Source organism: Protopterus annectens, chromosome 6.part0 (assembly GCF_019279795.1).
Source record: "Protopterus annectens isolate FY-2018-M chromosome 6.part0, PAN1.0, whole genome shotgun sequence".
Lineage (NCBI taxonomy): Eukaryota > Metazoa > Chordata > Ceratodontiformes > Protopteridae > Protopterus > Protopterus annectens.
The window spans coordinates 253,151,062-253,166,322 of NC_056737.1; the positions used below are offsets into that span (position 1 = coordinate 253,151,062).

General features: G+C 37.6%; 1 protein-coding gene across 1 annotated transcript in view; it reads left to right on the plus strand.

Moving 5' to 3' along the window:
* DPH6 (diphthamine biosynthesis 6) overlaps positions 1–15,261 on the plus strand; it is a 2,556,557-nt gene that overhangs the window by 1,207,454 nt on the left and 1,333,842 nt on the right. The window contains exon 7 of the mRNA XM_044073989.1: positions 8,004–8,098. Within this exon, the coding sequence (XP_043929924.1) occupies positions 8,004–8,098 (95 nt within the window). The remainder of the gene's footprint in view (positions 1–8,003; positions 8,099–15,261) is intronic.

Here is a 15,261-nt window from a genome sequence, read left to right on the forward strand (position 1 = left end):
TGAAAAAGGTCATTATGTTTTCTCATTGGTTTCACTGGGGCAGAGTATAGAACACTAGTAACTTTTTTTTGTAAAAGGGATGTGATACCTTTAGATGTCCTTCTATTCCTGTGATGCAGTATGCTTTACATGAGGGAGTTGCCTGCCACAATGACCTGATGTTGGCCATTATACAAAAAACTTTTACTACTTAGAGGTGCGTGGTACATGGCTGTCAGACGTAGGCCATAAAAGTGACGTATGCACGCACCATCCTCAGAACTTCTTTGCTGCCATTCCGAGCGCATCACCTGCATGTGTGGTCTGCTCGAACAAGTGGTTCCTGTCTCAGTGTTTCAGATAAGTGCCCTATTGGGGAGTTGTTTGTTTGCCTTTTTTACTGTGGTTAGGTTTAATGTCATCCAAGAAAGGCAAATGCTAATGTGGATGTTAGATTCCACGTAAAGAAAATCACAACCAGTGTCTTTTTTGTCTTGGGCCTACCCACGATCATAGATCTTGTTCTGTCTGCCAGGCCTTTGCGCCTAAAATTTGGTAAAGTAGGTTGTCTTCCCTTTCTGTATATATAGGGAATCAGAGATTGAAACTCCTTACAAAAAGAGCTATGGAGGGTTCTTCAGGGCCTGAGGCCAAGTTGCTTGTGAAGCGGAAGACTAAGAAGCCTAGGCCTGAAACTTCAGCTGCACCTCATGCGGCGGATATCTCTCCCGAGGCAGTTGTTAGTCTGGAGAAATGTTCACCCCCTGTGTCCAGTTCACAGGCCAAGCCCATAACAGAGGTTGCCTTGGATCAGGATGGTGGCACATCCTTAAATGCACCACAGGCATTCAGTGCGGATCTCCATGGGGAGCCTAGACTTGTGATTACCGTGGGCCATAGGAGATCTCTGAGATATTGGTTAGGGAAGAAGTTGATTCCGACATTATTGAATCTAGATCTGTGCCTGGTCCACCGACCTTACATAGGACCAGTCTACATGCCAAGAAGAAACAAAAAACTAAGGATTTGTCACCTTCCACTGATCCACAAAAGGATTGGCAAAATTTTACACAGAGCATCTTTAATGCCCTTATGTCCCTGAGGCCTCCCCCAGTGGTTTCAGTCCCAGCCACACCCTGGGTTACCTCTCCTCAGAAGAGGGTTAGGGAAGAGGCTTCTTCCAAAAAGGAAGAATCCTCAGGGAATGAGTTCCTAGCTTATACATCTCAGGTCCCCTCTCCACTGGATTATGCTTCCCTGGAGGAGGACTACAATGGTACTGACTTCCCAATGGAGGAAATTACTTTAATTGAGACCTTGGGTAAGGTGAGGGAGTGTTTCAAATTGGACAGCTGTGAGATGCCTGAAGTTCAAAAATGTTACTCCGAATTTCTTCAAATAAATACTCTTAGTCCCTCAGCCGTACCTCCTGTCCTACCTGCATTTTTGGATGCATTTGCATCTTCTAGTAGGACTTCTAACTCACGGCCTCCAGCACCTAAGAAACCAGATAGATTCTACAAGATGCCTGGAGAGTGTAAGTTTCTTTTCAAAGCCCCTTCTGCAGGCCCTTCTGTCATCGCAGTGGCTTCTGATAAGCCCTCTAGGTTACTTCCCTCTACCACCCTTCTTCCCTCTGACAAAGATAGCAGACATATGGAGAGGTTAGGCAAAAAGTATACACATCTGCACCCTCACCTTATGGGTATCAGTTATCATACACACATGACTCAATACACCTTGGAACTCTTGTCCCAACTTTCTAAAATTATTACAGATTTACCTGACTGAGAGAATAAGTCTTTGGCTTCATCCTTGCTTGGGACATCTTCTCAAGTGGCCTGCCATTCAATAAAATATAGTTACGATGCTGTGGAGGCTTCATCTAGGGTAGCTTCCACAGGTTCAGTCCTGAGAAGATTTGCCTGGTTGAGACTTCAACCTTTACCAGAGGACATTAAATCCAAACTTATGGATGCTCCTGTGGATGATTCTGCCCTGTCTGGTCATGCTGCTGCAGACTTGTTTAAAACCTTACAGGAGAAGGGTAAGGAGATGCAGGAACTGAAACACATCCTAGTTTCTCCTGTACCAAAATTCCAAAGGAATTATCCTTCTAAACCTGTGTTTGTTAGAAAGCAGTCATGGCCCCCTCTAAATAAGGCTAAAATGTCTGGTAAGAGACCTCAGCAATTTAGGACTCCCCAGCAAGTCTCCCTCAAAATGTCCCTTTCCAGACAGACCAGGGTCCGTCTGACTATTTGAAACCCAAACACTACCCTCTTTTCCCCTCGCCTTTCCCTTTCAACTTCTGCTTGGGAAAACATTATACAGGATTCCTGGGTGCCCTCTATAATAAAAAAGGGTTGTTTCCTGGTCTGGAATTCACTCCCACCTTTCAGAGACATCCCACAACCTCCCAGAGAGCAACTGCCACATTTTCCAAAGGTGCTGCAAGACCTGTTGGATCAAGACACCATTCAACCTGTTCTATCAAATCAAAGGGGAAAAGGGTTTTATTCAAGGATGTTCTTGGTACCAAGGAAAGAGGGCCCTTGGAGTCTCATCCTGGACCTTTCCTTTCTCAACACCTTCCTGAAAATGCCTACATTCAGAATGCTTACTTTGCAAACCCTTTTCCCTCTTATCATCCCACAAGCCTTTAAAGCCTCCGTAGACATAAACAATGCTTACCTGCACATCCCCATTCATCTCAATTACAGAAAATGTTTACGATTCTCTGTAGCCTCTTGGCACTTTCAGTTTTCTGCCCTGTCTTTTGGACTTTTCACTGCACCAAATGGTATTCACGAAATGCCTAGCCTTGGTTATTGCTTACTGCCGACTTCAGGGCATTCAGGTCTTCCCATACCTGGAGGACCTTCTCTTTCAAGCAGTCAGTCCAGGAGCACTACAGCACAATCTAATCTCTGCCATTTCCATTTTACAGTCTCTGGGTTTCACGATAAACTACCAAAAATCTAGTCTCCCCCATCTCATGATCACATTGTTCTGTTATGCAGGACACAAACAGACCTTATGAAGGCCTCTCTCCCCAATCAGAAGGCTCAGGAGCTCATTTCCTTTTTTCAAAGTCTCATCCCTCTAATTCACATCACTGCCAGGAATTATCTAAGAACCCTGGGCTTCATGGCATCCACCATCCCAATGCTTTCTCTGGTAAAACTGCACATGAGAAAACTACAGTGGTTCCTGAAATCAGTGTGGATGCAGCATGTACATCCCCTAGAGTTCCCAGGTCCCCTTCTCCCTTGTTTGAAGAGGGAGGTCACTTGGTGGATTCAACAGTTGACTGCCAACCCATGTCTCCCACTCCATCCTCTACCACCTGTCCAGGAGATGTTCACAGACACCTCAGGCACACAATGGGGAGCAGCTTTCGGCTCCATAAAAGCACAAGGGACATGGTCCCCCTCTCAAAGAGGGGAACACATCAGTATAAAAGAAATGAGGGCACTGCTACTGGCTGCTCAGATCTTTTATTCCCTCTTCATCCCAGGCCCTCTAAAAATTTTCACAGACAACAAGCAGGTAGAGACAAAGTCTTTTCTCCTTTGCAGACTACCCCTGCAAGTGTGGGAGCTGGTTGTCAAACTTTAGACCCCCTTTCAGGCTGTGTATATCCCATCCAGCCTGAACATAATGGCAGACACTTTGAGTAGGTCTGAAACACAATCCCATGATTGGATGCTTCACAGGGATGTGTTCTTGGACATTGTCCACATGTGGGGTACTCCAGAAATAGACCTTTTTGCCTCCCCCATTAACAGACAACTTCCACAGTTTTGTGGTGATCCACATCCTCTGGTCTGGAAGGTGAATGCCCCCAGCTTTTCATGGAAGGGGATATTTCCTAATGCATTTCCTCCCCTTCCTCTCATTCCAAAAGTCCTGCTAAAGATTCAGCAGGACAAATTAAATATATTGATGGTGACTCCCTTTTGGCCAAGATATTGGTTCCCCCTACTCCTGAATTTAGCCAAGGGTGATCACCACAAGTTACCCTACAGAGTGGACCTTCTCACACAACACAAAGTAACTCTCATCCATCCCCACTTGTCTACTCTTCAGCTGATGTGGTTGATAGGGTTTTAATTCCTTTCAGACACCTTGTCTCAGAGGGTGTGCTTAGGGTTCTGTAGGAGGCCAGGAAACCCAGTACTAGAAAATTTTATTTATAAATATGGAAGAGATTTTCACTTTGGTGTCTCTCTTGTAAACAGGACACACTTACAGTGCAAATCCCACTCATTCTGTCATACCCGTGTGAATTGTTGCTGGATGCTGGCTTAACTTACTCTTCAGTAAAAGTACACCTGTTAGGTATTTCTGCCTGTCTTCCTCTTTCTCCACCTTTAGCCTTCTAGATTTGAAGCTAAACAATTCTTAAAAGGCATCCTTCACGTGAGACCCCCCCCCCCCCCCAGGAAGCCTGTTCCACCTCCCTGAGAGCTTAACTTTGTATTGGAGAAACTTACTCTAGCCCCTTTTGAGCCATCAGCTTCTGCATCCCTGAAATACTGCTCCTGGAAAACTAATTTCTGCTTACACTTACTTCAGCCAGAAGGGTTTCTGAACTCTAGGCTCTTATGGCTTATCCTCTTTTCTTGGTGTTCCACAGAGATAGTGTCTCTTCATATCAACCCTTCCTTTCTGCGTAAAGTGATAAATGAGTTATCCCTCAATCAGTCTGTTCATTTACTTACCTTTTTCCCTTTTCCACAAAACTCTTCTGAGAGGATTCTGCACACTTTGGGTGTGCACAGACAGCTAGGTTCTACCATGACAAAACAAAGAATGTTAAGAAATCCGACCAGTTGTTTGTTTCCTTTCGCCCAAGAGCTTTAGGACTTCCTGTCTCTAAACACACTATTTCTAGCTGGATCTCTAAAGCTGTTTTCTTCTGTTGTGAACAGCACAGAAAGAGCCTTCCTTCTTCTGTTAAGGCACACTCTGCCAGGGCTGTTGTTTCCTCTGGTGCCTTCTAAAAAGGACTGGACACTAACTCCATTCTGGAGTCTTCAGTCCATACCTTCACAAAACATTACTAATTGGACATTTCCAAATATAGAACAGGGTTTGCCAAGGCTATTCTCCATGGTTTCATGGAGAGCTCCACTGCCCCTGCCACCTCCCTTTCCTCATGAGCTTTGGCATTCTCCCTTATGTAAAGAATACTGCAACAGAGGAATAGAAGGACATAGGTTAGTTGTGTGAAATTCTACCATAATGATAGATGCCGTCTTTTCTCTGTTGCATTATTCCATCCCTCCCTCCTTCCCCATGACTTTGTTCTTCATTGAATGTACTTAGCCTATATATTTTCCTTAGACAGGTGTACCTCCTGGGGCACTCAGTTCTGAGGATGGTGCATGGGTATGTCACTTATGGCCTACGTCCGATAGCAGCCTATGCACCTTTAAGTAGTAAAAGTCTTTTGTATACTGGCCGATGTCGGGTCGTTGTGGCAGACAATTCCCTCATGTAAAAAATACTGCAACAGAGAACAGAAGGACATCTATCGTTATAGGTAAGATTTTACACAACTAATCTTTATTAACTCGCAGAGGTAGAAGGATTTCCTGACTACTGTTGCTATGTGGCATTCAAAGATGTCTATGAATTGTCAGGATTTCTGATGACCATATCGTTTAGATTATGCTGTTGGTTATATTATATCCTAAGATATGTTGAGACAGTGGAGAACAATGTAATTTCAACTTTATTTCATATAACCATAGAGAGCCCCCCCACAAACATTTAAACTTATTTCACAAAAATAAACATTATTCCTTCTAAGCCAGAATGTTATCTGAGCAAGCAACAGGATGATAGGTTACATTTATCCACAAACAGCCCCTACTTACATCCAGCAGTTATATCCATTTTGTTGTGTACACTTAATCTTACTGTGATTAAAAATAATACACAAGTATCAGTGACAAATCTAAAAAATATATTGTTAGAAAAAGCCTGAAAATCAGGGACACATTTTAAATATTGTTCTTTTGTACTCAGAAAGTTGCTAGAATGACAGTATTTACATTATCATGCATTTTCTAAGGATATGTTTGCCATTATTTACTGCCTGTCCAGATAATCAGACATCTGAGATGGATTTTGCCATAAAGTATCTGTAATTGCTGAACACAGAGGCTGTCTGCGAAAGAAAGTGACTGACTCTATTGTCTTTTGATCAACTTAAGCAGTTGCTAATCTGGCTTTGCAGGATTATTGTACATTTTGTGCAAAGCTAGTTACAATACCTTACTGTGACAGTTTTTTTCTCATAATCAGACATCTGAAATATACACAGTCAAAGGGGCTTTAGAGGCTGTCTGTGGATAGCAGTGACTGTTGCCTGTTATTCTTTGATTAAACAGTCCCTCATCTGGCTTAACAGGGCAATGTTACACAATGTATGTTAATTACTGAAATCAATATAAAAATGCTCATTTCTTGTGTGTGTGTGTGTGTGTGTGTGTGTGTGTGTGTGTGTGTGTGTGTGTGTGTGTGTGTGTGTGTGTGTGTGTGTGTGTGTGTTACTGTTGCATTATAGCTAAGAAGATCAAGTTGGTCATACTTTCCTTCACTTTTCTTCACAAACATCACTAAGTGACTGTCTTTGGTGGTGGAGGCAGAATGTGTGTGAAAACAACAACTTATCTGCACAATTTCACTGCTGCATTCACTGAGTGGTTTAGTGTGAGAATTAAATACCATGTGGAGGTTCACCACAATGTGCTGTATTGTTCTCGCTGGCGGTACACTTTTTGAGGGGTTTCACCTTTCTTCCACAGTGTTGTAACCATGGAGTTAGTATATATCATTTTGAGGGGGCTTGTCCCCCACACTGGAGGTCAAGTGGGGCTTGCCCCCTGCAAAAAAAGATTTATTTTATGTTTTGAAGGATTTTTGGTTCACTTTTTTCACTATGTAATTTGCAGTGAACAGTAAGCCAAAGAATTGTTCCTTACATTTGCGTAGGGAAACCAGAAACATCTATCAGAGGCACTGTAGCTCAGAAAGTAACCTTGCCAAGTTACAGCTCTTGGTTCTCTGGTTGAGTTCACCAATTTTTATGTGAGCATTCACACACATTTTGGGGAGGCGGGTACATAAATCTTCTGGCAAGTATTACAAATATTTTGGCAATTTTCTTCCAAAAAGAATAAATAAAATGTATCATAGAACGTCTGGACCATGGCTCCCAGACATGTGGGTCTGTATGGGGACTTTCACTTAATTTTTGTAAAAGGTCCCATCTCTGTCTTTGACCCTATCTAGTTTGAAATTGAATTTGATTAAAATTGTGCATAGTCAATAAACACCTATGTTTATACAGATTACTTTTACTTCTAAAATTCTAATTCTGTAGCACTGAATACTTAGTTAACTTGTTAAACATTGTAAACATTTTAAAACATTTATATTGATCACATAATTTGTGGCTGACTGTCTGAATTTTCAACAGGTCCAGAGTGTTTTGCCCATGAGGGTGAAGGCCCAAACAGATTAGCATCATTAGGAATCTCTAAATCCAGTTTTAGTGATGGTCATTATTAGAGTGGCCTTACTTAAAAGGGTTTCTTTTGATTTTAAAGTAATTTTTTGGTTTTAAAATGTTTTTGTACTGTAGCAGTTTGGAGATGTTTTTCAGCAGTACTGCACATATGAACAGGGGCTAAAATGGGTACTCTTAATCAGTATTTCATTTGAGTTTATCTTATGTCACTGATGATGTAGCTTGAAAAATAAACGTTGCTTAGAGTTTTTAGTTGTATGCCTGTTTTTGTGTCAGTTGCATTTTAATTTTTTTGTAGATAGTTATTGATGACCTAACACTGCAAATCTGTTGGTATTGCATTTATTTGTATTTCCGAACTTGTTGTCACTGTGATAATGGCAACAGATTTTAACTGATACAGCAAGTTTAATGAATGAGTCTTTAATGGATGTTCTAAATGTTAATAAATGTTTTTCTTTGTGTTGATCTTTTTCAGCTGTCTGAAAAATATGGAGTTCACATTTGTGGAGAGGGTGGAGAATATGAAACATTCACATTGGACTGCCCTTTGTTTAAAAAGAGAATTGTTGTGTAAGTTATTCATTCTGAATATTCATAGATGCTGTCCTGAACACACTTCACAGGAGACATGCATGATACTGGTTGAAGGCGAACACTTTCTCTAAAAACAAATGTAAAACACTAAAAATACATTCTGAATGCTAATGACAGTTTGAGAAAAGACAGTGATTTCAAAGGAGACTTTGCACTCCTAGGATGATGATATTTTTATTTTTTGATATTTGCCTGCATTAAAACCAACATGCATTAAAACCACAGCCAGTATTTTAATATAGCTCTCAAAGGTGCTTGTAATTTTCACTTGTTTTATAGCAGGATTAATCGCCTTCACCACCAATATGCAAAAAAATGCAGGGAACAGCTCCACTTTTCTTTGGCATATTCATATGTTTACATCATTTTTTGAAGAGGAAGAGGAGTTTGCAGGTTATTTACCTCAGTTTTCAGTTCTATTTCCTGCTGTCAATTTTTGTGCAACAGAACCAGCAGTATTGAGAGTTGCATCTCATTACTAGTACCATTTAATATATAAAAGGCAACTGGCCTTGGCTGTACATAAATGTGGACTTATGCCTTAGGTAATAACCAAGACCTGTTACACCAAAATGAGCTTTACACTGTACAGCTAAAGACCAACTACAAATCAATTGGCTTAGAATCAGTCTGAAAACTCGAGCTGCTACAAAAATAACTTTATTTTACCAGAAAGTTAAGCATTTTCATCCCCTATTGTCAGGACTTCAGCAGAACTATAAAACTTGTATCATACCAGCTTTATATAACAGACTTAATTACGTAAAAAACAATCACTGTCAATGAATTTGTGTATTAAATTAACCAATACAGAAACTCATTTAAAAAAGTCATGCAAAGTAATATTATGGCAATACCATATAATCAATTACATATGAATGAACATAAATGCAATCTATCAAAAATATATATAAATATTTAAAAAAATGTTTAAATATTGTTAAAAAAACATTTTCTTTGTATAAATGAAAATAGATGAAGTACAAGGTGAAGAACCCGCATGAAAAACTATAGCTTTGCTGACCCTAAAGTCAACAAATTGGTTAAAAAGACAGCATCATTTAACTCTGTCTTCTCACTTGCATTCAGTCACACCTGCCATAATAATTCTCTGTATTCTAAGATGTATTCCCATAGTCTGCCCCTTGGATTCTTTAACACCTGTTCCAAGATGAAAATATAATATTTTTTGTTTTCCACACAACCTACACCGTGCCTGTATAGGGGGTTTGTCTCTTTGTGTTTAACATCATAACAATGTTCATAAATTCTTTTATGGACAGAGCACTCCATTTTTCCCACATAAAATGCATAACACAAATTATAAAATGCCAGATACACAACCCCCATCATTTTACAATTAAAACTTGGTATACTGGGCAGTTTTAAAACTTCCCCTTCATAAATATAATTACATTCCCTGCAGCCACCATGCATCTAGTACCTTTCCTTATACACTACAACCTTTTTGGCTACTATAGATTCCTTTTTAATTTTTTTCTTTTAAATTACTATACCTCTTAAAGCCAAACAGGAGTTTGTCACCTACCTTTTCTTTAAACTCTAAATTTCCCTCAAAAACTTTCCAATTACCCCGAATAACATTTTTATGGCATTACTCTCAGAGCCATATTTAAAGAACTTACTAGTTTCAAAACTGATATTCAAGTTCCCATCTTTCTTAACATCAGGAAGACCTTTACCAAGAAGAGGATAAAACTTATTGTTCCTTCCCCTATTAATTTCTTTATGAATATCATCCAACATGTGCTCTGGATATCCTCTTTTAATAAACATTTGTTTCAGTATTCCAATTCCATGCTGCAGGTCACTGTCATCAGAAACAATTTTTGCCACATGTACCATTTGGCCTTTTATTAAACTTCTTTCCTGCTTAAATGGATGTAAATAATTGTTAGAGAAAGTGGGCTTTCTATACAACTTGGACTTAAATGCATGCAAACTAAAATCTTCAATTAATAGCACATCCAAATAGTTAGGTAGGTAGGTACTAGGCTATCTGCCCGAAGGCATTTATAAGCCTAGCTGGAATGTGTTGGCTTTTGCCGCCCCCTTAGATTAGTTCTCTGTGCCTCTTTCCAGCAAAGCCATTGCCGTGATCCCTGGGGTAAACTTTGTTTCCCATCCATTCGTCAAGGTTTCTCTTGAAGAGGGTTAGCAAGGAGCTCTGCCTAATGTAGATTGGAATCTTGATCCAGTGCATGGGAAGTCTCTGGGACAGGAAACTATCCATCCAACATGTCCTATTTATTGTTGTGGTGAGGTTTAGATCCCTGGAGCGTGTAACTCGAGGGGATACGGTTTTCTTTAGGTGGAGCATGTCCATCAATTCTGGGTTGGACATGGCCTTGTATGTCAGGCAGAGATCATCTCTGAGCAGGTGGTATGCAAACGAGTACAACTGGAGTTTCTTCAGTCGAGCTGGATAGGGCATCGGCTTGAGTAAAACAATTTAACTAAACTTTAAAAATCTAGTAATATTATTGATGTAGTTAATACATTTTTTAAAGGACCAACATCATTCCATATAATAAAAATATCATCCAAAAATCTCAGATAAGTAGTTAAATAATGGTTATATTGGGATAAAAATGCAAACTCCTACTCCCAGTGCCACATAATATCCACATACAAGGGAGCCAAGCTGCTGTCATGGTGATGCCACTAATTTGCTTGTAATGTTCTCCTGCAAAAAACAAAATTATTATTCAAAATAATTTCCATAAGACCACTAATAATATTCATTTCTTCATTGGTCTAACTACTACTTCTATACAAAAATTCCCTTTGCCAGTTTAATCCTATATCATGAAAAATACAGGAGAAAAGATGTCTGACATCAGTAGTTACTAAAAAACAATTGCCATGGAAAATCTCTTAGTTATTGCAACCTAAAAAGGCCTAAGAATCATTAGAATATATTTGTACAGGGATCTCAAACCTTTTTATCTTCATATCAATAAAAACAGCTAACTGGTGTGTCTTAGATCTACCTGCTGCTACAGTAGGACAAAGGGGCATATCGCTAATACACTTATGCACTTTAGGAATGCCAAATATATTAGGCACTACTGGATACTTAACTTTAAGAAATTCATAACCACTTGTAAAAAACTGGACTTACAAAGCCAGAGATATGAATACAAATTACTTTAATCCAACAGAAGTGAAGTCACAAAGCTTTTGGGAAAATGTCCCTTCCTCAGTGTGTAGTAAAAACAATTAGGATCCAATAAATTTATATAAAACACATGACACAGGAAAACTAATCAGAAAATATGAGTAACTAGCGAGATAAATTTTAAAATGCACACATCAAACACCATAAAAACAAATGAAACTTTAGATTTATTGTTTTTATAGGATTATGAAATGATTGATATACTGTAATCTGTTTTTATGGTGTTTGATATATGCATTTTAAGTTTTATCTCTCTAATTATTCATGTTTTCTGATTGATTTTGCAGTGTCATTTGTTTTATATAAATTTATTGGATCCTGATTTTTTTTTACTCCACACTGAGGAAGGGATATTTTCCTGAAAGCTTTGTGACTTTACTTCTGTTGGTTTAAAGTCATTTTTATTTTTATTCACATCTCTAACTTCATAAGTCCAGTTTTTTTTACAAGTGCTTCTTTTTGTTTTACCATTGACTATGTTAGTGTGGTTGCCTGTTCATTTGTGTGCTTAGAAATTCATAACCATCATAATCACCCCCCATCAATAAGTCATATAGAAAAACATCTGTTCTACCATAAGCTACATTCCTCTCATTTTTAGATATTCTAAGGTATTGCTGGTCATTGCTAAATAAAACAAATGTCTTGCTAGGATAGTCAGTAGCATGCATTAGCACAATTCCCCCTCCCTTATCAGGCTTCATTACTCTAATCTCCTTATTGTTCTCAAATTCTTTCATAAGAGATAGTTTGTCTTTAGTTAAATAAATTTCCACTTATATTTATTTCACAAAAAACATCTGTAAATGTCCTTCATACATATTTTATCAAATACGCTTAATATTGGGTCCAAAGGGGGATTAAAAGTACTTTTCCTAACAATTTGTGAACTACATGCTCCTGAAGGGGAAGAATTACTACCATCTGAAAACATAACGCTAAGATTTAATTTTCTAATGTATAATTTTAAATCAAGGAAAATTTCTCCTATATCCATCTTTTGAGTAGACACAAAGGTAAATCCTTTGATGATAAGCATTTTTCTTTGTTTGCAATTTCCAAATTACTATAACTGAATATTTTTACATTCATTAGAAATTGCTACTATGTTTCTACTTGCTTCGTCATCTACTGAATAAGATTCCAATCAGAGGGGGTCATTTCTGTCACTCATTATTTCAGAACAAATCAGTGTTATAATCACTAGCTCACAAGGATTCCCTGAACCGAAGATTTAGCCCTGTGCCTTCCATGGCAGGCTCACAGCAGTACTTTACAGATGTATGTATGTATACACAGGCATACATTTTTAGAATAGAAAGTAAATGGTAACTGTCTAGTGCCAACATACTTCTACCCTAGTATAGCTGCTAGCAATTAGTCAAAACTAACAAAATAAAAACACATATGACCGTTTAATAATCTACCCCTTAAATATTCAGATGTTAGCAATTTCAGTTAATGAACAGTCACCTCTTAATGGATTAACAACACATAACTGGAAGTTACAATAAATTGCATAAGCCCTTAGGCTAATAAGTAAAATAACCACCAGCATTCAAAGACAAATAATACAATTCTATATTTGAAATAAATAATAGCCACAAGCATTCAAAGATAAATAATATCATTCTGTACTTGAATTAAATAATATGAAATATTTATTCTCCAAATAAATATGCAAACAGTGTAGAACATGTACCATGAATTGAAAATAAACCATTCAGACAGATAATGCTCAGAAAAAAATTCAACATTTGAAGTAGAAACTAATTACTTTTGCCTAAAAATATATTTACTCTTATTGTCTATGGATTTTAATAGTAAAATACAATGTTCAGAGTCCTTACAGGCACCCTGACAGAGTTTGAGCTCTCTCTCTCTCCAAGGGTGTTCTCCATCAAACACTGAACCTTCTCTTGTAACATTGAAATTAACTGTCTGTCTCTGTGTTTGTAAGTCCCCAAATTGGATTTAATTTAACTTTAGTTTGAAGTTTAGGAGACGTCTTTGTGTTTCTATGGTTATGTATTCAAAGTGGAGTAGGGAACATTTCAACAAAGCTAAGTTGATATAAGTCATATCTTTTTACCTAAGTTATCTCCAAAGAGCATTAGACTTGTATGCCTAATTTATTTTCAAATTGTAGTACTTTACAGTAGTAGTAAATTCACATTATATATATATATATATATATATATATATATATATATATATGTGTGTGTGTGTGTGTGTGTGTGTGTATTGTACACAGATACAAGCACACACATGCAGATATACATATATACACTTACCTATTTAAATATCCAACACTCAAATGTTCAAATACAAAAACATTGATCGCAAAAATCAATGCAGAAAACAATGGAAGCAATATTTTATGAATGGGGCAAGACTCCCTACACTCCCTGCTATTTTTATATTGATGTTTGATACTATTTTTAAACTTTAGTTTTGCATACACTGAGATTTTTGCTTCCAACAAGCATAATAGAGTATCAGCGTTTGCAAATTCAACTTTTTGTGATTTGTCTTGTAAATGTCGATATTTGGGTCATTCTTTCCTTTTCAGTAGACCCATATATATGGATCTACTTTGGAAGCTCAAACTTTCAAAACTCTGAACTTCATATAGTCGAGACCATAACATCGACGTTTTGAAAGTTTGAAACTTCAATAAAAAAAATAAAAACAAAAAAAAATGTTTTATGTTTATGCAGGGGGGCAAGCCCCCTGCACCCCGACACCCCCTGATAATTAAATATGCCAACTCTGAGATTGCACTACAGTGAACAGAGTGGTAAATTTCCCATTCCACACTGTATGGCAATCTCCATTTAAACTGTTCGAAGTTTCCAAACTTCAATCTTATGGTTTCGACCATATGAAGTTTGAAGTTTTGAAACTTCAAGCTTCCAAAGTAGACCCATATATAAATATATATATATATATATATATATATATATATATATATATGTGTGTGTGTGTGTGTGTCTGTATGTATGTATGTATGTATGTATGTATTTGCACATTTGTTTTAAATATTGCTGTTACTAAACATTTTCCTTAATTCGGTACATCTTAATTCACTTTTCATGCATTTTCCTTTGGTAGAACAATAATATTTTCTTAGTTTAATAACAGTTTTATTCATACATCTTCCTCCTTCCTATATTCAAGTGAGTTTTCTTGAGCAATGAGTTAAAAGATGCATAAAATGTAACACTCACTCAGTTTTTTGTTTTGAAAGACCCTGAGTTTTTGTTGACAGGGTAAAATACTTTTGCCATTTTTACCTGTCATCTCTCTGCCCTGATAGATGACCCTGCTCTTTAGATTGTCGGTTGTGCCTTGTGCCTGTATGAAAAATACAGTATGTTTACATACACAGAAATTAAGAATATGAAAATACAATTTGCGAATCGCAAAAAAATCTTGCACTTATATTATGGAAAATATACAGCTGCATTTATCTAACTCAGTCCTTCCGCCTCTCTTTTATTATACACTTACCTCTTTTAATAGGATTTAACCTTGATCCCCACACTATACTAAACACAGCCTCTAGAACTTATTTTTATAATGCCCTGAAACATATAAACACCCCAACATATACCAGAATTACAACTATATATGCATTTATCATAACACTTCTTTCTGTATGACTTTTGAAATGTAACATACTACACATTATCTTAGCTCTTGGAAACACCTCCTTTCAGTGTTATGTAGTCACCTCTTGAACATTGAGAAGTATAACCCTCCTATTTTAATAATATGCCCAAATCCTTTCTTTTTCCTTATTTAAATTCATTCTTAACTTTCCTCAGTTATATCTCCACTAGTGTTAAATTGTTTTTTATCCAGATTATCTTTTTACCACCAAAAGTAAGTAGCATAAGTTTTCATTAATGCCACTTTTACTCCCTAAGCTGCT